This window comes from Anomalospiza imberbis, chromosome 2 (assembly GCF_031753505.1).
Source record: "Anomalospiza imberbis isolate Cuckoo-Finch-1a 21T00152 chromosome 2, ASM3175350v1, whole genome shotgun sequence".
NCBI classification, from domain to species: Eukaryota; Metazoa; Chordata; class Aves; order Passeriformes; family Viduidae; genus Anomalospiza; species Anomalospiza imberbis.
Window position 1 is genome coordinate 9,188,203 of NC_089682.1, and position 26,391 is coordinate 9,214,593.

A 26,391-nucleotide genomic window follows, 5' to 3' on the forward strand; every position below is an offset into this window, starting at 1 on the left:
CTGGGACACAGATGTTAAGTATTGCTAAGTGGCTGTGTGGATGGATACTGCTGGAGGACAATGCACTAAATAAAGCCCAAGTACATGAGGCTGGTCAGGCACCACTGCACATCAGCAGAGCCTGACCCATTAGCAACTCCCCACAGCAGAATACAGCAGCTAGGGAAAAAGGATACAGTAGTGGAAATGGATAAAAGGTCAGGACCTTATTGAAAGCTCCTTCAACACTTGTGGCAGAAAAGAAATGTAATTATTTCTATTTTACTACTTCCCAAATACCTCTGCAAGGGAAATGCTAATTACCATATCACAAAATGTTCCTAAATGGGAGAGAGAAGCTGAGAGACAAAATGTTTAGGTTGTTTTCTCTAGTGACGGGAACAAAAAGCAGAAGTGATATGGTGTTAGACGTTTATACAAGTTTTCTCATTGTACACATTATTTTTAATTACACAACAAGCCATCATTAGGAATAGTCATGCCAAGTCAAGTTTGAGAGGTAAAAACACATGTGTGCAGGCACTTCACAGCTTCAGAGAGAAGCAGCTTTGAAGGGACACCACATGTCCTACAACTTCATTTTAAAGAATCAGAAAATTCTCATGCCAGCCTTACCTATCTCCCCAGCTATGTGTGAGATACACATCAACACCAACAAAAAGATGCCAAGAACTTAAAATGTCCAGTATGCCTTAATACACTGTTATTTTTTGATGTAGAGCTCAGCCACTGACAAGTGGAATGTGTCACCTGTGTAAATTTCAGAAGAAACCTGCAAGGTTCCCTGTGCCACTCTGGCCACTAAATCACTGGCCTTGCCAGTAAAATTTCCTTGTGCAAAACCCAAATCTAATGCAATGTTGAAAAACACACAAGCACTCAGCGCACCCGAAAGTTTAGTGTAAGTACACCCCACCCATCTTTACATATACCGCAAAACATACCGTTTTTTCCTCATTTTCAAATGCTTCTCTTGCTTCTTCATAGCTACAGATTTCTTCTCTGCATTCATGTTCTATGTCACCTTGCTTTATTTCTTCCAGAAAGGTGTTGGCTCTTGGGTATCTTTTTAACACAGAGTTGGCTTTGTCCTCTGTTAAAAACACTGAATAAGAAGAGGAGAATCAACAAAGGTCACTTCTAAAACAGACACCCAAAACCTCATGCTAGAATTGCTCCAAGAAAACATGCCTTTGAGAAAAAGCTTTTTCAAAGTCTTCCCCTTTATTTGATATGATAAAAGGCCTTTCCTAGTTTTGCTCACTGTGGTAAGTAGTTGGACCTACAATTTCAGTAGTTATTGCTAAAATGTCATACATGCACAGACCTCAATTCAGCATCACAGTCATGTGTGGTGAAACAAGACTGAAGCTGATGCCCAAGAAGAGTCCTTGGAAGAGACAGGCACATGCCCAGCTCAAGTTGACAGAGAACAAACAAATCCTGCTTGTCAACATCCAAAATGATATTTGCAACTGCCTGAGGGCAGAACAGCCAGAATGCTCTGAAGTTTTTAATATAAATATTTATGACTTTTACCCAGAGTCACAAACAACAGACAGCTGCATTTATCAATGTTTAGGTCTCTAAGTTTTCTTAAGCAACTTTGAAGCAGACTTGCTCCCTTCACTCCAGAACTCTCAACCATGAAATGGGAGCTCTTTTGAGGGTGAGGGGAAGTAGCCTCTTTCTGGTTTTTTGAACCATACAGAAAACCTCACCTTATTTGGTGAATCAAATGAGGCAATCCTAAAAGGCAACCAATGTTCTCACACAGGTATTCTTTATTTGCTTCCCTTAGTTTGCTGTCCAAGGGGGAAAGCTGGAAGCAATCTCTTTTCTTCTGATGTTCCAGCTTTCCATCAAACTCTCTGACCCAAGGATTTTTGCATATGCAGTAACTGGGAACACTTTGGAATCCATCAGCCTGAATTACCCAGGAGGTACATCTGCAGCGAATGATGCAAGAATTCTCCAGGTATTTCAGGTCAGGAAGCAGGAACATCAAGTCAGTGCTGCACTGTTCTTGGGCTCTGAGTGCCAGCAAGAGGGGATAATGCTTCAATGCACTGCCACACTAATGCATTTATAGCACTTTCTTGGCCTACACAATCATTTATGCATTGCTTTATTTGCAGTTAGTCTGAAGGGTTTTTTTTCCCCTTAATCATCTGGTTTTTAATGTTACAAAAGGAGGGCAGCAAGGAAACTGTGTTTTTGCTTTAGAAACATGTGGTGGTATTTGCCAGCACTGATTAGCATCATTAGGCATAACTAATCTCAACTTGTTTAATGTCTGTGGTATACTACTGTAATGGATATCCATGGCCAGGCTACAGGGGTGGCTTCTGTGAGAAGCTGCTAGAAAATTACTCTGTACCAGTGGAGAAGGAAAGGGAAGAGGTGCTCCAGGTGCCAGAGCTGAGATTCCCCTGGAGCCCATGGTGCAGACCACGGTGGAGGGGGTGACAGAGCAGCTTTGGGGGCACCTGGCATCCAGCCAGGGTCAGTCAGTCACAGCTTGGTTACAAATCATTAGACAGTGATCTTCCTTTTGCAAAGGATTATAAGATGTGAAGATTGAATTCCAAAACACCACTGACTCCTCAGCTTCCAGCTGAATACATTACATACATGCATGCATCACACTAATTACCCTGCTCATGAGGATGCTAGGGGTTCAGTGCACCCAGCCCTGCAACTGCACCTAATGCAAATTTGGTTTTCTTCAGCACCACAGGCGAGCACATGGACATCTCCTATAGTGCAAGTTCATCGACTACGTAACATAGAAACTAATATTCAGAAATCTCTTCAAAAAGGAAGGATAAGAGATGGCTTTTTTCCACTTGCCACACAATTCCCCTCACTTCCCTCTAGGCCTGAATAATTTGGTTTCTTTCAGCCTCATGCCTCAGTGATCACCTCAAGGTGATGAGCTGAACGATTCATCCATATCAGGAATGCAGCACACAGCCATGCCTGGGGATGGACTGCAAGTACTTCTCCTACTTCCCCCAACTCCTCATGGGCATTCCTGAAGGGAACAAGTGTCAGGCCAAGACTCTCCTGAGAGTGTCTGTATGTAGAGGCACTGGAGAGTAGATAATGCACTATAAATTAAGTTTCCCTTCCTCCAGCAGATAAAACTTAGGGAATTTCATTTAACGGCCGGAATCCATCCACAAAAAGAGCAATGAGAGAAATGATGACAGCTTTGTATCAGAAGGAAAAGAAACAAAGGTAAATGCAGGTAGCTGAAAATACCCTGATTTACAGATTCTGGCTCTCAGAAGCAAGATACAAATACTTATTTCTGTGTGCACTTTCCAATTTCCAAAGATAATAAAGGTTTAAAAACTGATACGTTAAGAAATATTCCATTTGATACATATTGGTATGAGTTTTTAGGTAATACTTTAGTTTTCCAAAGAAAATAATCATACATTTCTGAAATGGATTGATGAAGAACAGCAAAATGTTAATTCCATTCAAGAATGGACAATATATGACTATCTAAACCCCCAAAGTTTTTATTTAACAACTCATATTCAGAAGGTCTTCTCTCACAATACAGTATACAAAATGCACATACTACAGAGGCAAAAAAAGCCTGCTGAGGAAAATAAACTGCATCCCATCTTAATTATGAATGCATCTGATAAACAATCTCTGGCTAGTCTAGTCCAGGAATACCTTTTGACCCTGCAAGGCTGGAAATAAAAATGAAGTATATTAACTTGTTTGTTTGGATGTGAAATTTTTAATGCTTTGCATAATCCTAGTGACTTCAAATCCTATTGAGAAGTCAATACAAATGTATCAAGGAAATAAAAACCTGCAATTGAAATACAGGGATTTAAAGAGAATCAGGCACTGCCTGATGAATCTTGTAAAAAAAAGATAATGGAACCATGTTGCAGAACCCATTCTGACTTCTTAGTATTCCAGACCATAATCATGTAGATACTCAGCTATAGCAGGATAAGAGTGCTGAAAAAGCCAGCTTGGGCTGGATGCCCACCTAGCTAAGCCACAGCATGGCTGAATTCACTGCAGATGTTACTGCGGAGCACAGCATAATCAGGGAAGACTTGCACGTGTAAGAATAAAAGAATGAAGCAAGATAAGTCAGTTTTTCACTTTGTTAAGGAGATTAACTAGCAGGTAAATGATAAAAGAAAAGTCAAAATCATTATTTTGGCATTATATAAGGCACAAATAATCCAAAGTCTCTTCTACTTCCTCAATTTTTGTAGGATATATATGAAGTTATACAACTACCATATTTAATGCATTTGAATACGTCACTTCTTCAGACATGCTGGTGCTCTGTATGTAACTGTAATAATTGGCTTTTACCAAGTTTTTATGTGTCAGAAAGCTTCCAAAGACTTAGTTTCACTTATTATTATTGAAGAGAAAAACACAGTCAGATCAATTTATTACACATCCTCTTGAAAGCCTGCCTGCTATCCTAGTAGTGAATGGATACTCTACCAAGGTGAAATTCAATCAAAACTGGAGCCAGGCAAAGACACAAAGAGGATAAATATTTTGCAGCCTGCCAGCTGAAGCTGCCACAGGAAAAGGAAAAAGGCTTTAGGTCTGTAGTGACAGAGGGAACGGGGAGCAGCAGTGTGGGAAAAGTATTCTGAGACACTGAAGTGCTGCCGAAGCGAAGCCCGGGGCAGCCTGGACACCAAAACCAGCTCTATTGAGACTAGTATTAAGCTTTCTTTTTTGACTCCTCACCAACATCTAAGCAGACTAAAATCACCACTAAATAGTAAAACTAAACATTTTAGCTCTAAATTTGAAGCTGCTGCTGCTATTAAATCTTTCTGTAGGTCATGTTAATAAATCCATTTGGTTTGAATCTGTGCTTTTACCTATAAAGTTTAAAAAAGTGACTTCTGCTCTGAGAAGCGGGAGTTACAGAGACAAGCTTAAAACCAGTTAAAACTAAAGTACTCAATGCTGGAAATTCAGCTCTGTGGTCTTCATTCTGCAGCCAGCTTTCAAAGGGCAACAATAAGGCTGTGATGATTTTTTTGGTCTGCAAATAATATCTCTGTCAAAACAGTTTCATGACTCCAGCTCAATGTGGGCAAAGTTCTGCATCATCTGTAACATCAAAGCCAGTTCAATGCCAGAGGACATCTTTTGTGCAAAGAGACTGGGTTTATGAGCAGAAGACAGTTTTGGGGTGTGTTACTGTATCCTTAGCAGAAAATAATAGAGAATGTACACTTATCTTAGGTTAAACTTACCACTATCCATGGTGATCGCTGTCAAGGCAGGGAAATTGCAAATATCAAGTCTGTAAAAAAAGAGTAAATATCCTGATGAGTTTGCAAATTACAATCAACTTGGACAAGTTTCTCTTGATTCCCAAATACTGGTATGAATACATCTGTATTCAAAAGTCCATGATCAGAATCAACCCCTCTTTTGAGTTGTACCAGTACTGCATGCAGGCTGATTTCAGTAGTATAGGAATACTATCCAAGAAAAAGATAACCTTTGCATTGGTGAATGCCTTAACAGTTTTCAAGGCTTTTCAAATTCAGAATATCAAAAATGTTAATATGAAATAAGAGGGTGTGTATAATTTCAAACAAAATGCAACCTGTTTTGCCTAATTGAACTTTAAAGGCATTACATTTTCCACTGTAATTACTTATACCTTAACTAAGATTTACATTCACTCTGCAGAGATCATCAAGTCAACTCATTATCTTTAGTCTGTAGATCAGATTTTTGAAATCAGAGTGAACATATGGAAATTCATTCGAGTCAGGTACTGATTAAAACAGGATGCCTGCATAAAGTTCAAGGGCAGAACAAGACCTGCGATTTGGCAAAGGAACTTGCACTACATGACAGGATCCCAACCTGCCCTACAAGAACTTACATGTACTTTGTAACTTGGAAAGAGAACAGACAGGAGATGCTCTCAGTTGAGAAAGTGCCTGGAGCTCAATGCACCCACCAGGCAGAGAGCCAATAAGAACTGCATCTGGAGGAAGCAAGAGTAGTGCAGCTCCTTAGAGTCTTTTTTGGTATGGGAAAAGTCGGAAATAAAAGCTCTCAGAAAAGTAAGAGAAAGATGCAACTGCCTAACCAAGTTAGTAGAACACCACAAGGTAAAAGAGTTTTTTTTTATTAATAAATTACCTACTCCTAAGGGTTAGCACCAGTCTTCAGAGGCCAGGTTATACATCAACATATCACAGCACCCAGATGTCCTCACTTTCCATAAATCCAAACCCTCCTAAGCAAACCTTTCTGTAAAAAAGGTTGGCCACGGCTGTTGTAATAAACAACAGAGAAAGTTAATGTTCCCAGCCTGGCCTGCCCAACGCCATAACTCATCATGCAAGAGCAGACTGCAGTACTTGCATGCGGAGGGGAATGTGCTCCATGAAGACATCCCAGCCTGCTAACTAAACAGTAGGAGTGGCACTGCAAGATGAGGGATGAAGAAGCAAACTGATTTCAAAGCAAGTTCATCAAACCCCTGTAAAGATGAATAAATGTGAATAAAGAGCAGACATTAAGGCACTCTGAAATCCCACCACCATAATTTTTAGTTTGTTGTTACTAAGTATTGTAGGTTGACAGAAGCAGAGGGATTATTTTTTTTTCAGAATGTATATAAAACCTCTTTTAATAGCCAAAATTTTGCTTAGCAGGCTACTCTATGCCAAAACAAGTGATCTTTGCCCTTTGCTTCTTGAATAAAAGTAAAATTAGTGTCATTTAATGACTGGTCACATTGTCACAACCCAAATACCTGTGATGAAGAAACTGCTAAACTTATTAAAAGAAACAGGTCATGAAAGACTTGGCTAGTGGTCTAACTATTTTCTTCACCCATTAAGTTATTATTTTCTTTGACCATTTATTACCCACCAGTTTCAGTCAGCTGGTTTAGCAACAGCCCTCCAAATAAACACACATCAATAGAAGAGGCAGCAGCCAGGAGTGCTCCCTTGCTCTGTCAAGTGGCAGCGATGCAGTGAATTAAACATACCTTTCCTATGCTTCCCTTCTTGAATGGGGCAATATTTTTGCAATAAATTTCAGTTAGTCTTTAATGTTTCACCCTTTTAACAGAACTTGAGTGTGGACTGCTACAACATTCAAAATAATATAAAAAAAACCAAGACACAACACAAGCATCCATATCCATGAGTTACAACCTCTCTGATGGCTCTGCCTACTTGGAACTGTGTTGGGAAAAAGGGGACTTTGTGCCTCCCCCCTGCTATGGGATGTTTTCCATCAGGAGCAGTGCAAGTCACTACCTCTGCCTTGGCACCTTGCACTAGGTACTTGGCATATCGTATTCTCTGGGAATGAACACCAGAACACTGACTCACAGGTTGGGAAACTGGGGAAAGAAAGGAGAAGAAAAAAGAAAACAGAGAAGGTAAAATACCTTTTTAATTTCTTCAAAGGCAATTTTATTAGGGGCTAGTGACAAAATAAAGAGTTGCTGAAGTGACTGCAGAACACAAATTATGTTTCACTTTACCTCCTTCATTACAGAAGGAAATTGTATGCCCTTCTCCGGGAACTATCAAATATAGCTTTTCAGTCAGTGGCTGTAGTGCAGAAACTTCCCTTCATCAATCCACATTAGATTTTTACAGCAGTTACAAGTATTCAGAGCTCCCTGGAACTAATTCTGCCCATTCTCTGACAAACGTGTTTTTTTCTGTGCTCTCCTGACTTTCCTCTCAGACTTCTTCATTTCCAAGCTCCCACAAATCACAATTTTACCCTCTATTAACAGTCCCTTCCCCTAAAGGAAAGGAGCTTAATTATACTTTAGTCCTCTACTCCAACACTCTTGGTTCAAACTGACTAAATAGTTCAAAGGTGGCTTGGAAGAAGGGATTGAACAAAGACAAGTACAAAAGCCTTTTTTACCATCAGAAGCCAGCTAATAAAGCAGAAGAGGGCCAGTCACACCACAGGAGCATCCTGACTTACTGACTCATTTATTCCTCTGTACAACTCTTTACTTAGTTTCCCTGCTTTTAAGTCTTCACAAACCTTACTGAAACACCAAAATTTGTTGTTTCTTGAATCCCTCTTCTTTCCATCCTCTATAAGTTTATATATCACCTTAGATATGTGACAACACAGTGGACAGCTGTATGGCCCTATACCCATGTTGAGTGTCCAATCCTGAGTTAATGGCAGCTGATCCAACCAACACATGACCTTTCCTGACTGCTTCCTTGTAGAATGCTTAAAAAACAAAACAAAAAACAATGAACCACGCTTCTAGTAGGAATTATAGTGACTCAGTGGGAAACACTGAATTCTAAAGCCTGTGAGATACTCCAGGAGACACACCAACACCACCCCTGCTATTTGCCAGCAGTACCCTGCTCATCACCAACCCTGCAGCCTCTTACCAAGGAGAAACATCCTGCATGAAAGAAGAATTAATACTGAAATTACAAACCAAGCTATACATTTCTTTCCACAACTAACCTAAATATTCTTTTTCTCAATTCTGCAAGTACCCAAATCTTGCATACACTATTTATAAGCATAAAGCATAGAATATTTGTATACATAATTCCAAAGGTGGTAATCATATTCTAGCAGTGACAATCCCTCAAACTGGGAAGGTAACTAATTTCAGCATTAAAAGCTGCTGTCTTAAGACAGTGTTTCAGCAGGATTTTGTTGCATTTATTAGGATAACCATGTTTAGCTGGCAAGAACACACCTCTTCTGAGTACATTTCCTGACTTCAAGCTTAATGGCAACTTGTGAGCAGCACATACCATTAAAGGACAGAGGATCCGACTGAGGGCACACAAACTGCCTGCACTGTTCTCCCTCACTGTCATGTGTTCCAAGGATACAGAACATTGAGAACAAAGCCAGTCCTTAAGGGAAGGGAGGAGAAGGGGAAGGGAAAGTAAGGCTAATGTAAAGCAGCTGCAGTATTTTCCCTCACCTAGTTTCTCACCTGCTGTGTTAAAAAGGACTTAAAATACTGCAAGGCCCCCTGCTCCTGTCCCAGCTGGAGAGGGATGTGCATGACAGTATCCAGATAGGGAAGGGGCAAGTGGCTTTTTTCCATTCTACAACAGAACTCTGAAAAGTGGTACAGCTGTTAACTTTAGTTTTGTAATGTGTACAATTAATGAAGCCCAAGAGCTACATAGTTTCTTAAAGTTATCAATATTTAGGTTCTTCTGGTGCTTTTTATGAACGCAGGTCCATTTCAGGGACACTTAACTAAAACATCAGTAGACATTCAGTCTAAAAAGAAACACTCCTGTTCTAGCTCCTAAGTCCCAAACCAGCTGCAATGCAACACCTGGAACACTCCTGGGGAGGTTTGTTTAGAAGAAATATTAAAAAATTATCAATCTGACTTCCTGTGTAGCTATTTAATTATCTGAGCCATTTATACAGAATGTATCATGTGCCTACCTAAAAATCCCACTGGCACCACATCTTTTACATGCTTGGAAAGAGTACAATTTCATTTACAGTGGTCTACTTCCAAAGAGCTTTCTCCCCAGGAAAAGCGTACCAAAGAATTTACATTAATTCAAGTGCTGGAAAAATAGATTAATTTTTCTCTGAACAGGAATTCCATAGGATATGGGAGAACCAAGTATTATTGAGTTCAATTTGCTTGCAAAAGCAAGGTTTTTCAGGGAATTTGGTGGGAATGGAGAGGGAGGGAACACTTTGGAAAGTACTCTGTCAGACGAGGATGCAAAAGATTTATCCCACCTCAGACTACATGGGACAAGAGTAAAACAGAGATCTGAAAAACCTTCTGCTTTGTATATGCTATTTGATCACAGCATATATAATGATGTTTCATTATAAAACATCATCATTAATTTCAACACCCAAAACCACAGACCAGATCACTAAGAGGAACCTGTACTTAGCAGACTGCCACTGCACCCTAACCCCAGTGAAACATCATTACTCACAGAATGAGCACGGACAGGGCACAACACCACCCTGTGAGCAGAGAGAAGGAAGCTCCTCAGGACTGCAGCTGGACAGAACTGCAGCTGGAGAGACTGAGTCTGAGCTGCTGCCTCAACTCCATTCCCCCTTCTTCACTCATTGTTTTTTGTTCTGTTTAAACTGTGGCAATATTCTGGCTAGTTAATTTCTGGATAGTTACAGAGGTTCAAAGGGGGAATTGCTACAAGGTAAGCTATCTCTTCCTTCCCCTCCCTTTAAAAACCAAACAAGAACATTCTCCTGATACATCTTGGCAAGCAGGACATTTGACAGGAGAAGTAACAAAATTCTTTACAGAGAGGGAGAATTTTGGTGGATTGCATTGTTTTAAAACTCCTGGGGACCACTTGAGGCAGTTCCTGGGAGGCATAACTGAACACTTACATAATAATCTGTGTGGAAATCAGAATTCCACAAATCCTCAAGAGACCATGCCTTTCCGAGCAGCCTGTGGAGTAGAATTTCAGACACCTCACTCTTCTGAAAGCTACTGTCAGAAGACATTGCTTTAGGTTATACAATCTCCGATGCCTTAGGAATTCAAATTTAGAGCATTTAACTTGATAATCCATTGAAATGCTGATATAACAATAACCAATTACTCTCCTTTTTCAAGTGAGAATGATGAACAACTAAACAAAGCATTCACAGTAGGACGTGTTTTTATCCTGATTTTGTTCGGACACAAAACTGATGCTATATCAATTATCTATTCCACATTCTGTTCCTCTGCCAGTAGCTTTTAACTAAATCTGACACTGAGATTTTTTCCATGCTCCCACACATTTTCCATGAAAATCAATGACCAAGAAGCACAGAGAAAACCCATTAATGCTCTCAGTGAATGACGATGGGTTTACCAGTTGCAGCAGTTATCTCAGCAGTCACGGTGCCTTTGGCAGCTGGAAATCATTACCTACTTTGCCAGCAGGAAGTCGGCAGTCAGGAAGCAAACACCGTGTCCAGGACCAGGCACAGCCCCACAGCCCTTTGCAAGAGGGCAACTCGAGTAGGGAAAGAGCACTGCCAGCACATGTGAGGTGTCAGAATACCGTGATTTGGGGTAGCAGCTGGATAACAAGGATAAGCACATTAGGGAATGGAGGGGAAGTCAGATTAATAGTGGGAAAGGTGAAAAGGTAACAGAGAGGAACACAGCTTGACTCTAGATCTAGTGCTCCCTGCCCTAATTAGTGTTTGGGTGCTAGCTGACAAATCTAACTTGTCAGCCACTTGGATATCATCTATTCTAACTTAGGCTTGAATAGCTGGACTCTTTATCTGAAGCAATTACAGTGGCCATGAATAATAACCTCTAAGTGCATATTAATGATCTCTATCCTGACTACACTCACATTAGCTAGGAATGCAGAGCACTAGGAGTGCACCTGAAGAGCTAAACAGCTGGTGCTGAGGATCCAACACTTACACAACACAGGTCAAGAATTCTGCTTTGGGGTGGCTCTAATTTGCTTCCATGAGCTGAGCACTGTCTGGCAGTGGGACTGCAGCTCTTGGAGTTTATCTTCTGGTTTACCTTCATTCAAAAATATCTCAGTCTGAGTGCTTTGAAATGTTTCTGCAGTGCAAACCAAAACACAGTAAGTGGTAGTGACAATCGGAAGAATCCTAATCTGAACCAAAATGCTACAGCAGATACACCCATGCACTGTATGACCACACTTCCAGCAGTAAGTAGTGGAGGAAGGAACCTCTATAAAAATGATTTCTCAGGAAAGGACCAAAGGTTGTTATGGGGTGATAGTAAATGTTTGGGAAAAGCTTTCTGTGAGGCTACAAAATTACTCTGATGAATAAGTTGACAAAAACAAAGGTAATGTGAGGCTCTCCGTCAGACTAAAAAAATAAATGAAACAATAAAACCTCTCAAAAAAAAAAAAACCCAACCAAAAAAACTCCTCACCACAGTCAAAGAGATTTCTGAAGCAGTCTATGTGCTTGTCGTCTGTCTTCAAAAATTATGTTCTTGAAAGGGAAATTATATCCTGCTAATACACAGGACACCACAGGGCCCAGTCTAAGGCTAAAAACCTGAAATACTGGAGTAGTTTCTCAGAAACAACAGAAAAAGAGACACACAGAGACAGCTAATCTAGGAACTATGAGAGGACCTAGCCAGCCCTCACCTCCTCCCCTCCACCCCCACAGGCACATTCTTCCCACACCCCCTAAGGAGTGGAAACTTGCAATTACAGATTACAAAGTTAAAATCCAGTTTACTGGTTTACAATCACCATTACTGATACTTTCTGCAACTTCCTCTCCAAAATGTTACCAGCTTCTAAAATAATAAAGTAACACAAAAAGTCAATACATAATAAGCTTGAGAATGTACATGATCCCTTTGGCACACATTTACAGGTGACTGAAGTGTTACATAATGCATTGATAAAATCCTGTGTTATACTAGTAAAGTGACAGCTGCTCATTGAATATCTATCCTGTATTTTTTTAAATTTATAGTAAGATAAAATAATCAATGGACCTGCTAGCACTTTTTAAGAAAAAAATCCCACATGAACTGTATCAGAATACTGCAGAATGTTTTCACTCACAACTTCCCTAAATTAGCTTTGAACATGCACTTATCTTATTTTCCTCCCTTATTCTGTCCCTATTTTCATACAAATGAAACATTTGCATCTGTTCTCTAGTTTACAAACAAGCCAGCTTTGATTTTGTAGTTCAGACCATCTCCTGATGTTTTACAGACAACAAACTGAGGAATAGTCAGCAGCTCCCAACTTCAGCTGAAAACTGCATTGTATATGGATGAAAAATTACACGTTGCTATTTATTTGGAAAGAAGGAAAATATCCTTATTGTTTAAATCATCACTGTAAAACAAACCTCTCAGTTCAGAGAAGGCAGACATTCAGCTGATCTAACTGTAACACATGCAACACACTGCAGCCAACCATTACTTCTCACAATGTGAGAAACTGGAGGGTACCCACTGACAGCTGACATGGATATAAATTAGCCAAAGGACCTGAAATTTCACACAGTGTATAATTCATGGAACTTGCTGCCATAGGATGCTGCTCAGGACAAAAGTAGAAATATATTAAAACTATTAAAATAAAAAGGAAATCAGTAAGTGATGGTGAAATTTGGTGATTACACAATTCTCCAGATACAGCTTTTATTGGTAACTACCTGGCTGTGAAAGGAGAGGAGCCCAGTGCCCAGTATGAAATGGGTAACTACATCCAGTTCCTCTCCAAAGTGGTTCAAAACTGGATTAGGACCAGAGGAGTAAATATCAGCACATAACACCATGACACAACCAGAAACTGAGTTGGTTGATGGCATGTGGTCTCTTTAAAGGTCCTACTCACTACCTACAATCTCCCTTTTTCATTGCCTCTGGTCTCCCAAATCAACACATCAAAGCATTCATAATAAGTAGAAAGCAGAGTACAACAGTGCTTCTTGCCTTTTAAAAGCATATATAGGTTAGGTAGGGAAGGAAAAAAACCCCTAAAGAGTACTACCTTTATTTTAGATTATACCTCTCTAGACATGAGAGAGAAGGGCCAAGGAACAGTCTCTGGGCACAGTCCATTCACAAAAAATGTCATTTCATTACAGGTACAGTGTTTGTCTGCTCAGAAAAGGTCACAAGATCAAAGCTAAGAATGTACCATTTATCCTGCTCTGAAACTCCTACAGATACTTTCTTCCCCAACACAGCTTATAAAGCAAAACCATGACCCAAGTGTCACAAATAATACCTTTATAGATTTTCCAGTAACACAAACTGGCTGTACAAGATTCAGCCTCCAACTCTATTAATCTGTATCCAATATTCAAGTCTGCCCTTTCCAGAGAAAAAGAGATACCTGACAATTCCATACATTTGAAAAAGGTTTTCCTCAACTCACTGAAGTTTTTCTTGGAATTATTACAATATTGTGAAAGGCAAGCAGCAACAGCTACTTTTAAAAATCAGACTACCTCTAAACTACCAGTATTTTTCAAGTAGCTGTTAAGAAACCCCAGAAAGATTCTAGATCTCAGAATGTCAATTTTTGCAGTAAAAAGGAACCTGGGTAATTTCATATTGGCATCTTTATTTTGTGTGCAATACTTTTATAGCAAACATAAGATTACTACTTAATAAAGTTTATTTTGTTTTTCTGTGACGAGGCAACATTCTGCCCCATACAAAAACTACATTTAGCACTTGTTTGGTAGGCCAATGTCTAACACCCCATTTAATTTAGAAAAAAATAACCCCAAACCAATAAATGTAATTCCTTTGTGAAGTGCTAAACTAAGCTAGTGAAAGTGCAAACAAAGCCTTCTCTTCCAAGTCTTTACACACCGTCAGCATGCTTTAATATAAATTTCCACCCTGTCTGTCCTCCCCTGAAGCAATGCATATATGACAACACTTCAGAGCATGTTTTAATGGGATTTTCTAGTCAACCAAAAATCAAATTGCAGAGAAGTTATGAAAGAGTCATAAACACATATTTCATCTTATTGAATTATATGGTAACTAGGCAAAAGATAATGAGGCACAAATCCTTTAGAGATTTTATTAAGTTTTCTGTCACACTGGGGAATTGCATAAAGAGAGCATACAGAAAGTTGTACACCACCAGAATCCACAGAGCAGCTGCAGTAAAACAGAAGGGTAAAGAGCCCTAAAAATCAGGGGAATAAAAAGGTAAATTTTAAATACTAAATTCTCTTATTTCCCTCTCTCAACACCCACGTCCATTTTTCTCACGTAACTTTACCTGAGTTTCCAAACACATGAAGATGCACATATTATTTTACTGCATTGCACTTAATTTTTTTTTTTTTTTCTGAGTAGGATTTGAACAAACCTACCCACAAAGCTCATTTACACATTTAGGGTATAGCAAAACATGTTTTGACTTCAGCCTTGAGGAGGAGTCAAGGAATTTCTCCTCCTTTGCTGCCACTGCCACCGACCCTTCTCTGGGGATCAGCCCCTTGATGTAGCTGATGCAGTTTTGTGCTCTGCCCTTCAGCTTTGTCCCTCTCCCACTGACCTCCCTCTCCTCTCTGCTCCCCAGGACAGCCACAGAAAGGAAGTGTGAACTTTCCAGACTGTATCTGCCACCAAAGACAACCTCCCAGGGATCAAGTTAGTTTTGCATCCCTTGTGACCTCTAGTCCAACAATTTTACTCACGGTCCCTTCCAATCAACTACTATCAGGCAGTAGAAAACCTTACATTCATGGCAGTTTTCCTAGAGGAAGCACACTGATCTAGAGGATGGAGGCATTCTGAACATCATAACTGGAGAAAACGCTGGAAGGTGAACTAACATCTGACTCAAACTGTCATTTATGAGGAAATAAGGATCACAGTGAGGCTGTAAGTCACAACGGATCAATCACACAGCATAAGTCCATACTTACCAATATCAGGTCACACTTAAAAACAATTTTTTGCACTTTCCAGCACTGTAAAAACACTAGAGAAGATCCCAAAACTAAAATAATTCTACTGTTGCTCTGCTACTCCTTATGAAGGGAGTCAGTACAACACCCATTCTGCCTGAGTAGGAAGCACAAAAATGTATGTAACAAAAACAATTCAGAGGATGTTCATATTGAAGTTCCTAAAACTCACATGCCAAATTGATGTGTCAAATTTTGTGTGCAATTAACTATGTTTGAAGATGTAATTTATCTTAGTTGTGTCAAAAGCATACATAGTATAAAATAAAGTTAGCTCTTGAAAACTTCATTCATAACTGACATCCTCTACAGAATCTAACATGTCTAACATTTTGTTCTTTGAAGATTTAAAAGGGTGTTCCCCTATTCCCCCACAAAGCTGAACACCTACTTCAGGATACACAAAATGTGGAGGAGTCTTCTAATGCAAAAAAACCACCACTGATACTTTCTAGGTCTGGTAATTCATTCACATAAGTAATACACTGCAGCAGTCACTGGAGAGATCCTAGATGTGCTGTCCATCAGCAGGTGCATCTCCACCCTGTGTATTTCTGGTGTAGATTGCTCCACCCATACAGTTTCACAGAACCATAGAGCAGCCAAGGAATGTCAGAAGATTGTCTGGTCCAACCTTTTGTGTGGAAGGCAGCCCTGATGAGGTTATCTAGCACCCTGTCCAATTGCAAAAACATCCCCTCTAGTTATGGGGACTACTCCATGTTCCTGGGGAGGTTGTTCCAGTGAATGATTGATCTCACTGTAAAAAACTTCTTTATTACATTGAGATGAAAACTTTGATCAAATCTTTTGGCAAGAGTTCCTAACAAACAGCCACAGTGAAAGTGCTTTGATACTTCCTCCATTTTTGAGAATGCAGATCTGATGGGCTTGTAGTTGGGCACTTCTTTACAGCTCACCCTAAGTGGCCTTTCCATAAGAGACAAGTTTGTTCACCTTCTCACTTATTTTAAAATAAAACAGATCCGGTCCCTGTTGCAGTCAGCTGCAGAACACCAGGGAAGCAGTCAAAATGCAAAACCCAGCAAGGATGGAGTGGAAAAGGAAAAACTCCTGTTTTCAGGCAGAGGGAGAAGCTTAGATGAGCTAAGCCGCTTACGCAGCCGCACACTCAATAGACCATGCCTTCATTTCACTGCTGCCCACAGCTCTGACAACCAACAGCAGCAAACAGCAAATAGAACAGTGAGTCCATTCCATCCCTGATACTCAGAAGCGCTCAGCAGTATTGAAATAAAATATCACAGACTGTGCTGGTTTCAGCTACCACGGGAGAAATCTATAGGAAAACCAGCAGGAGATTTAACTAATTCTGACCCTGAAACCTCATTTAACCCTTCCCAATTCCCCACAGCCATGAGAGTGGAGACTAGGGACAGAAAGACAAACAGAAAGTTGTTTTTCCTCCCAGGTTTATTTAGTAAATAATAAGAGTTACAGTCTGCAAATAAAAGCTAAAGAATACGCAGAAGGTCAGTAAACAACTCACTGATAAACCCGGAGAAACAGCCAGGTGCAAAAGTTCACATGTCTGTTGAAGCCACTACTTATGACTTTTCCTGCTGGGATTCCATAAACTGCCTTCACACCCGTGAGCTAACAAATTCACACCTTCTGAGCCATTCTTCAATGCCAAGTAGGAAACATTTACAAATACAGCCGATTATAATAAATATTACAGTTTAGACAGTTATGTTAAACGGTTAATTTAGTGATTGGGATTTTAATGAAGAATTGCTGTAAAGTGAATCTTGAAACTGGTCCATCCATTGTTATACTACAGGAAAACAAAGAGTTCAGCGAAACGGGAATATCCAGAATTACCACAATTCTTGGTGTAAACAAACAAACAAAAAATCTCACCCACCCTGAAGTTCTGGCAAATATAGATTTCTGCAGTTTCAGGTGACAAAGTAAATACTTCATTGGGATTAAGTCTTATCTATGACAAATTACTCCCATCCTACACTTCACATCATGTCTCTGGATTTTAGCATCACTTGATTCGACCATTCTTGGAGTAATCATATTGGAACAGACTGACCACTAGGATAAAAAACTGGAAGTATGTTGAGTATGTGGTCTTCAAATATGAGATACCAGCTTTCAAAAGTAATTTCAGAAGCAATGGGGGAAGGCTGATTCAAACGCTTTAAATGAAACACCCCACTGAGCAGGTAAGAAATGTGTAAAATGCAAGGGATCTCAAAGATCTTTCGAGATGCAACTGCAGGATAGTCTGTCTCTCCCTCATGCAAAGATACCTGTGGTCAAAAAAGTAATCTATTTGTACAAAGCAGCATTGCTGTTTTGAAAATGGGCAACACTTCTTGTGCTACTACAGTGTGCATGTCTCAGCCCTGGATCGCAACTCCAGTATCCTGGGCTGTGTAAATGTATTTCTTGCCTAATTTGATAAATGCAGTTCTGAACAGATGCCTAACTTTTTATTCAAAGTTATTTTATATAGCAATTATGTATTATTAAAAATAAGCAACAGCCTGAAGTAGGCACAAAATAGCTCTCAACAGATGTGTTTTCTTAGCAAGCCAAAATCCATGGTGTGATTTTAGGTGGTTAGCATGGAATTTCTTTAACTGTCAATATGAAGAGAGGCTTTGCTTTTGAAATGTAGCTATTCTAACAACGGTATTCAGAAACCTTGATTAAAACACCGATTACTTGATAATCGGCACCTTCAAAAGTGTCAGCGAGAAAAGAATGGGTTAAGTGTATTTCAAACCACACAAATGTGTATCAAATTTTACTTAACAAGAGTCAGTAAGACAAGCAAAGGTAAACAAGAAAAGGTCTGGGTATGGCCAGATTAGATTTTAAAAGGTCAAATAGTTACCAACATCTGAACTCAGCTGGCAAGAGAACAGATGAGAGATTAGGTCATTCAGGCCACTCCTTTGCCAGCTCTGTAGGGCTCTCTACTGCACACTGCAAATGCTTTTGTTTATAATGTGGAAGAGGAGAGGAAGCAACGGTGAGGGCAAGAAAGTAGATTGTCTTTGGAGGCTGAAGCAAAACAACCATTAAAGAAACACCAACCAGAACAGAGAGCATCCTGGAAACACAGCTGATGGGAATTAATGAAAGAGTGAGATGAAAATGAGCAAGAAAATTCAGCATTGAGCTGAAAAACTGAAAGCAAATCTCTTAACAGGATGTTGCAAAAAATTTAGAATTCTTGCCTACAGGAAACTGGTGTCATTTGTTAGAGTAAATGGGAAGGACACATATAAGATTTACTACTGGAATAATGTAAGAGGGAAGCAGAGGAGCAAAATGGGTTCATTTTACCCCAGTACTCATATGTGGGGTAAGTGCTACCAACCACATCTCTTGTTCCCTGCCTGTCCAGCTGTTTCTACGAGCCAGGTAACAGCCAAAAGTAAGTAAGAGAAATCTTTGTTTTCAACCTGATTGATTCTGTGGTCTGCCTCACCAAAAGAATATGGAAATGGTAAGACTATCACAAGTGAGGGAGGTCACAGCGGCAGGCAGAACAAAATGATGGACAAGAGGATCACGGGAAACGGGAGCTGTTTAAAATGACAGAGCAAACAAAAATGGTTCACACTGCTGTAGTCTACAGTAAGTTAGCACGGTCCTGAAGTATATTTTATCCTGCTTTTGACACAGAATTTGTGACTCTAGATAAATTGCCGAAAAATGCTGTTCCAATGTGGACACCAACTACATACATTTTATTTTAGGGATACATCTCCCAAAATCTGACTGCTTGATTTGCAAGAGCAGAATAGGTTTAGAACAGACATTCAACTTATTTGAACCTGTGCAACTTAACATAAATGAGGACAACTGAACTCAATACCCTGAAAAAAATCAGATCCTACCTGGACCACATTTAGTGTCCATAGTTTTATCTTTCACTCTTCATGTGGAATGGGAGGATGATTTCCTTGTCTTAGGAGAATTTTGTCAATTAAGGGGGGAATTAACTGAGTACTGAGATATTAAGGTGATAAGCACAACAGAAGATAAAGGAAATTTGTAATTCCATAGTCAAAGCAGAATTTGATGCAGATTTCAGTCACAGCGAGAAAACGTCTTGACATCACACGACCAAAGTAAGGAGGATGAGACCAAAATACTTCATCTCTTTAACGCCCTGAGTACAACAGGATGTTTTTATGCAAGAAACAATATGTTATTACTTAATAGAAAACCGTAGCTCGCTCTAGATGTATGAAGAGACTGAATTAAAGCTAACTTCAAAACTTCAGTTCTCCATTTGTGTTCCTGGAAATGACACTATTAGTACAATTACTCTGTGTGTAACTATCCACTTCTCTCAAAAGAAAACTGATAATCAGTTATAATCTCAACATCTGCATGTATTACAACCAGATGCAATGCTTTGCTCTTTTGAGTACACTAGTTGGACACAAATTTCTGGATGAACTTGTGTAAGAAAAGGATAATCCAAGTTTCACCCAGGGATTTCCTGATACTTGCTAGTTCCAAGAATACCAAGTTACTCACAATGCCAGGTTCCAGCCTAACCTGTTCTGGAAAATAAAATTTTCTAGTTTAAAAGAGGTTAAAGTGAGATGGCTGAAACTGAACAGATAAACAAAAATTTCACTCCTCTTTCCATGCAGTACTTTCACACACAAGTTCTCTGTCCCCTCTTCTCTGGATTCTAATCTCACTGCCCTGGTTCAGCAAGAACTACTCTTGAAATCTCGGTCACCTCTACTAGGTAAGTCTCCTCAGACTGCTCATCACCTCTTGCACTTGTAAATCTCCCCCACACTGCTTTATCAGTGGCACTCCCTCTGTTCAACACAAGGGCCAGAACGTTCAACCTCCCAGTTGCACAATCCCTTTACGCAGGTGTGTGTGTCTATGTGCATAATACACACATGCACATTAAAAAGCAGGGTTTCTACATGCATACCTAATCATTTATGTACAACTAAAAAAACTTTTCCTCCCAACCACATATCCTTGAGCCAGTATAAGCATCCTTATGGCAGTGCAGGGAAAGAGATGTGATTACTAACTAGGTTAATCAGAAAAAAATGTTTAAAAGTTTGAGTCAGGTGGTAATGCTCTGTGCCACTCTCCCCAGTGCTGTATCAACAATGGTGCCACGGGGAGAAGATGGTAAAGGAGGTGGTAATGGGCAGAAAAAGTACAACTAGGGTTTTTTTCAGTCGCAGTCAATAGTAATAATAAATTGAAGGTCTTGATTTTAATCTAGAACACCAACATCTGCATAACTGTCCCTCTTCCCTTCATAAACTTTTCCATGAGAACTTGAAATGTTTCCAAGTGCTTTTCTGTTCTTATAGTCTTCCTTTTACTCACTGGCTCCATTCCTCTCCGTTTTGTTCCCAACAAACCAAATCACCGCCCGCTCTCTCACTCCTCAACCAATGCAACATTGAGTCTCAGCTTCAACTGCGGTAGCACTGAGGCTCCCTCTGCGTCTCCTGTTTCCCGTGGATGTGGATGAATTGTTCCCTCGCCAGCACCAGGCCTAGGAAAAGTCCCCCAGCGCCCGGAGGGTCGGGCTCATTCCCAAACACACCTTCCCACCCCAGCAGCCGCAGCTTCAGCCGTCCCGGCCACCGCAGCTCCAGCACAGACGGGAGCTCTGGGTGACCCTGCCGGCAATGGAAAAAGTTCGGACAGGAATACGAGAGCCTCGGCTGGCTGCGGCTGTGCTCTCCGCGGGTCTGTTTTGGGGCATGGTGTTTTTTAAAACTTCGGAGAAAAACGTATCAGCTGCCTATATTGGAGAGAGTCGCTAAGCTCTTCCAAAAGAGAAATCCCGCAGGATTCTTCCTTTGTTCAATACACGCCACACATTTTTTCCCCTGGCTGAGCTGGAAATGGCACAAACCCTTGGAGAGGAGTTCACCGAGAGGCTGCTGGCCGCCGGAGGGCGGCGAGGGTTGGAGGGCAGCGGGACGCCTTCCACCCTCACTCCGCTCAGGGCTCCCCGTGCGGGACCCCCGCCCCGGGCGCTCCCTGCGGGCACCGCTCCCGCCGTCCCCGCGCCGGGCAGCCCCTTCCCGCCGGCGGCCCCCGCCCGCACCCCGCGCTGCCCGCACTCTCCGCTCCAGCCCGCTCCTCACCCGCACTCTCCGCCCCAACTCGCACCTCATCCGCACTGCCCGCACTCTCCGCCGCTGCCCGCGCTGCCCTCACTCTCCGCCGCCGCCCGGGTGCGGAGCAGGGCCGGCGCTGCCGCCCCGCGCTGCCCCGACGCCCGCTGCGCGCTCGGCGGAGCAGGCGGCGCCTCCGCGCATGCGCCCGGCAGCCCGAGGGCGGCGGTGAGGCGGGGGGCGGCTGGGGGCGACCCGGCGCGCCCGCCCGTGCCCCGCTGCTCGTTGCCCCGTTGTCCCTGTTCAGAGCTGGCCCGGGGATCAGGGGCCACGCAGGGTGACCATTGCCCCCCTCCCCGGGGCAGGGTCACCCTTACAGCCACCTCCCGGTCGAGAGCCCTACGCGGTAGCAACCCTGGCCTTCAGCACTCCCCGGTCATCAGGAACGCGGGCGCGGCCGCCGTGGCCTCACGGAGCCTCTCCGCCTAGGTGTTACCAGTTTTAAAGTTTGTATCGGTTGTATCCCGGAATTACAGAATCAGTTGGGTCGGAAAACACCTCAGAGTTCATCGAGTCCAAGCTGTGACTGAACACGAGGGTGTCAACCAGACCGTGGCCACGTCCAGTCTTTCCTCTAACACCTCCAGGGACAGTGACTGCACCACCTCCCTGGGCAGCGTGTTCCAATATTTAATCACCCTTTCTGTGAAGAAATTCCTCAGTATCCAACCTGTATAGATAGACGCAGTCTTTTCTTTTAGGGAAGACACAGATAGACACACAGGCACACTGGTGATTGTGGTCTTTGATGGAGAGCTAAAAATAGTGCCACAAGTAATGATTTTCCCCTTCCGTGCCCCCAAGTGTGGCTGAATGGAGCTGTGGGGTTCATTGCTCAGAGTTCTGAGCCTTTGAGTGCTCTCAGACCTCATCCCCTGGAAGCTACATTTCAGGAACCCCCAAATGTCATGTTTCCACATTAAAAAGTAAAGGTTGGTTGCACTTTTTGCACTGTCCAGAATTAATCTGAAACTAGAGAGTTTGATAGCTTAATTTTGTTTGTGCCTGGCACCTTCATTTTCACCTCTATGACTTTTAATGGATGTGTATGGAAAGAAGATTCATAAAAGACTCAGAAAATTCACAGCAAATTAATAATCCCTACCTGACTTCAAAGGTGCTGTTGTCAGTCGTACCGTGGCCTGATTATAAATGGCTTAGGAACAATCCACAAAAAATATCAGCTTGGCTTGCCAGAAGAGAGATTGAGGTCTAAATGATGTGGAGCGTAAATACCATTTATCCAGTGAAAATTAAGATCCCTATAAATATGCAGTGGGCTTTTTTTTTAAGTTTACATTGCTGCTGTCTTCAGATTCAATGAATATGAACAATATGAATATTAATTTTTGTGACTCAAATATTTAATGAGTTTCTATGCTGTATATCAGATCTTTTAAACTTTGTTTTATATTAAGAGACAACTGACAATGAGCAGAAAACTAATGAGGTAGCACTACAGTCACAGAGAAGTTGAGGGAATGGAAAGATGAGACAGTTTACAATAGTCCAGGCCATATCTCAGCTTCTTTAATGAATCTTGACCTATAATAAAAGTTAATGCTTTCATATATGTCAGCTGAGAACTGACACAGAGACCATCCAGTTTTAAACAAAAGAAATTACATTCATGTGTCTGACAGTTCTTTGACAGAATTTTCTAGAAACTCCAATGCCTTGAATCAATGGGAGACAAAATACTTCTGCTCTTTGAAAGCTTGTTGAGGCCCTAGCAACAAATGGTCAGCAGTGACTATGGAGAGAGGCACACACCACCAGAGGCTGACTTTCCAAGAGAATTGAATTTACATCTGCTTTTCTTTGGAAGGCGGGGAGTTTTCCTGTAATAATTTATGAATACTTGCTACAGGTTGTTTGAATATGCAGTATTCAACCATATCTGTTTAACTTAATAGCAGGTGGTTGGGAAATAACCAGGAAAAGCAATAGATTAAAAATTCCTTTATAAGGGTCAGGAGGCAATATTTAACTTAATAATTATGCAGCACTTTCTTCCTTGATTCCAGGTGCATTGCAGTTTGTTTGTGAAGGCTTAGAGCCAAAAGCACAAAAAGGCAATGAAAAAGTTAGAAAACACTGGGAACAGAGGACAAGGAATGTCCTGGCTGTATTGGAAGAGAGAAAACTGGCATTGAGCCTGCTGAAAGGAGTGGAGGCACAAAAACAGACCAGTACTTGAGTAGAGCTCATTGGGGGAACCTTACTATTGCCAGTTTTTAAGGATATAGTTTGATAAAATGTGAACTGTTTGTCCAAGGTGGAATTTCTGAACAGAAAGAAGCCCATCAGTATGGATAATTGTTTTGCTATGTAAGTATTTTCATTGGATTTTTGAAAGTGAGTTCAACTCCCAGCTCTTCTACTTTGTATACATGGGAGGAACATTTGGGTCACACTTCTTGGAGATGTTACTCCATAGAAATACTTAAACATCCATGAGAACAGCAGTAGCAAACCCACTGGAAAGCCCTAACATCCTGCTGCTGAGGGTACACTTGAAGGCTTTGTCTATGACATTAATGAAGATATCAAATAACACTGGCCCCAAAACCGATCCCTGAGGAACACCACTTGTCACTGATGTCATTGGGACTCTGAGCCACTGACCACTATTCTCTGGGTGCAGCCCTCCAACCACTTTCTCATCCATCTAACAGTCCACTCTTCAAATCCATCTCTCTCCAATTTAGAGTTTGAATGACCCTCAGTTTTCACAGTCTTAAACCTCATTTGTTCCCCAAAGTCTGTCATGGTGCAGAAATAATTTTAATACAATTAATATTAAAATACAATTTTTAGGTCAAATCTGCTTTCATCTCTAAGAGTAAACAGTCATTTGATTTTGAAAAGATTGTCATAAACAGTTACACATTTGCTTCTAACTCCATGGTACCTTCAGGCGCTCCTAAAACATGAAGAAATAGATACAAAAGTGAGGATTCATCCAGACTTTTCTGGGGTGAAAAAATTATCTTTATAATGTAGCCCAGGGCCAGGACTAGGAGTGGGTGAAACAAGGATTTTGGCTGAAGAGAGATGAAAGTTCAAAAGCTATTGCAGTAAAAGAACTGACAAGACTTAAAAAATGGAAAGAAGCAGAATTGTGTCCTAACACAATAGCTGGCATACTCTACTGTTTTCTACAAAAATATATTGTTGTATATATCCTAAATTTAGGCACAGAGTACATGTATAAAGGAAGTGTGCCTTACAAATCTCCTTTTTTTTTGTGTGAGCAATATGTTAAAAGTAAAGATACTTACAGAACTTGCTTGAAGTGGGCAAAGGGGGAAATGAATGTAAAATGAATATAGTGTGATTTACTGACAAGGATTATTACAAATGCTGCCTTTCAAACTCACATGTGAGTTCTTCTGTTTATGTTGTTTGCACAGCTAATGTGTACCCTGCACTAGACCATTTCTCAGGATATCACACTTTTCACATGAATGTAACTGGTTTATTGTTTCTTTGCCATCAAGCAAAGCAAACAAATATTAAGCCAAGAGGCTTCTAAAGTGCCGTGTCACACGCAGATCCAGTGTCCTCACTACTTGGTATTTCCTGCTCTGTGACTTTTTCTCTTCTGACAAATGAAAAACTTCAGCACTGAAGGGGTTAGTCTGATGACAAGAAAACAACATAGATTTTCCATCCTCCTTTTATCCCTTTATTTTAGTTTGCTATCCAGTTTTGAAACTTCTGATGTTTCAATGCAAGAATGCAGGATGCAAAGAAACAATGACTGCTGTGGGGAACTGCACAATATTTTCCAGCATATTCATTTCCCCCCTCCAGTCCCTCTGCCCTGGGATCTGGATGGGAGCAGTATCCTCTCAGCCACACAGGGCTAAATCAGCTGGGTTTTAGAGCCCATCAAAGGTCCCATTTAGTCAGGGGGGCAGTTGGTCCCTAGTGAGTGATGTTCTCAATGTCTCATCATGACCCCAGTGCTGCTGCTGCACCAAGCAGTTCCTTCTGCACTATGGGAACTTAACACCACACGCACAAATTCTGCACTCTTGGGCTGTTTACAAGTGCATTTAAATATCACTGTGTAATACATTAACTCAATTCAAATATTTTGGATTTTTAAATAATCCTTCATTATTCCAGCAAAGCAACATAGGAATGTTTAGTTTTCTGAATGACTGCTCACATCTAAATGGCTTTGTTCCTTCAAAAATTAATTTATGATTCATTCCACTCCCTCCCCAAACATTGACAGGATTTGATGTGTGTTCCAGTTGTTTTGTGAATTGCTCAGAAGGCATCATTTTGCATCTGTGAAGGTGTTCACCTGAATCACTGTGGAACACACAAGTGTGCAATTGATCTGAGCCAAATATTACAAAGTAATTGCAAACTTATTTCTGTTCTGTAACTTTGATATGGAGAGCAGGCTGCATATAAATCCTATGCCATTGTTTTTATAATGCATATTTTAGTTTGATTGGTAACCTCCATATGGCACTTGGGAAACTGCCATTATTATTTTTCTGATCCTGATTAATCCTGTATCTCATAATTTCTTCTGTGTTGAGAAAAAAAATAACAGGAAAAAGAAAAACAAATAAATAGAAATATTTAAGAACAAGCTAGGTCTTTCAGCTGTACAGTTCTTCCCTACAGATTAGCAACCACAAACCCCCAGTATGACATGAACCTGCAAGTTCTTTAAGACAGTTGTAGACCTTGGAACTGA

General features: G+C 40.9%; 1 protein-coding gene across 3 annotated transcripts in view; it reads right to left on the reverse strand.

Annotated features, from left to right (window-relative positions):
* The window catches only part of PRRG1 (proline rich and Gla domain 1), a 31,222-nt gene extending 9,410 nt beyond the window's left edge, over positions 1-21,812 (reverse strand). The window contains exons 1-4 of one of the 3 annotated variants that reach the window (XM_068179783.1): positions 21,709-21,812; positions 19,383-19,494; positions 5,274-5,323; positions 945-1,105 (exon numbers count right to left, since the gene is read on the reverse strand). In XM_068179783.1, the coding sequence (XP_068035884.1) occupies positions 945-1,105; positions 5,274-5,323; positions 19,383-19,393 (222 nt within the window). In that variant the 5' untranslated portion in view covers positions 19,394-19,494; positions 21,709-21,812. Of the gene's footprint in view, positions 1-944; positions 1,106-5,273; positions 5,324-8,813; positions 8,839-19,382; positions 19,523-21,708 lie in introns of those variants that run through there. The other 2 variants (XM_068179782.1, XM_068179784.1) reach the window with 2 other exon arrangements.
* Between the last annotated feature and the right edge of the window lie 4,579 nt (positions 21,813-26,391).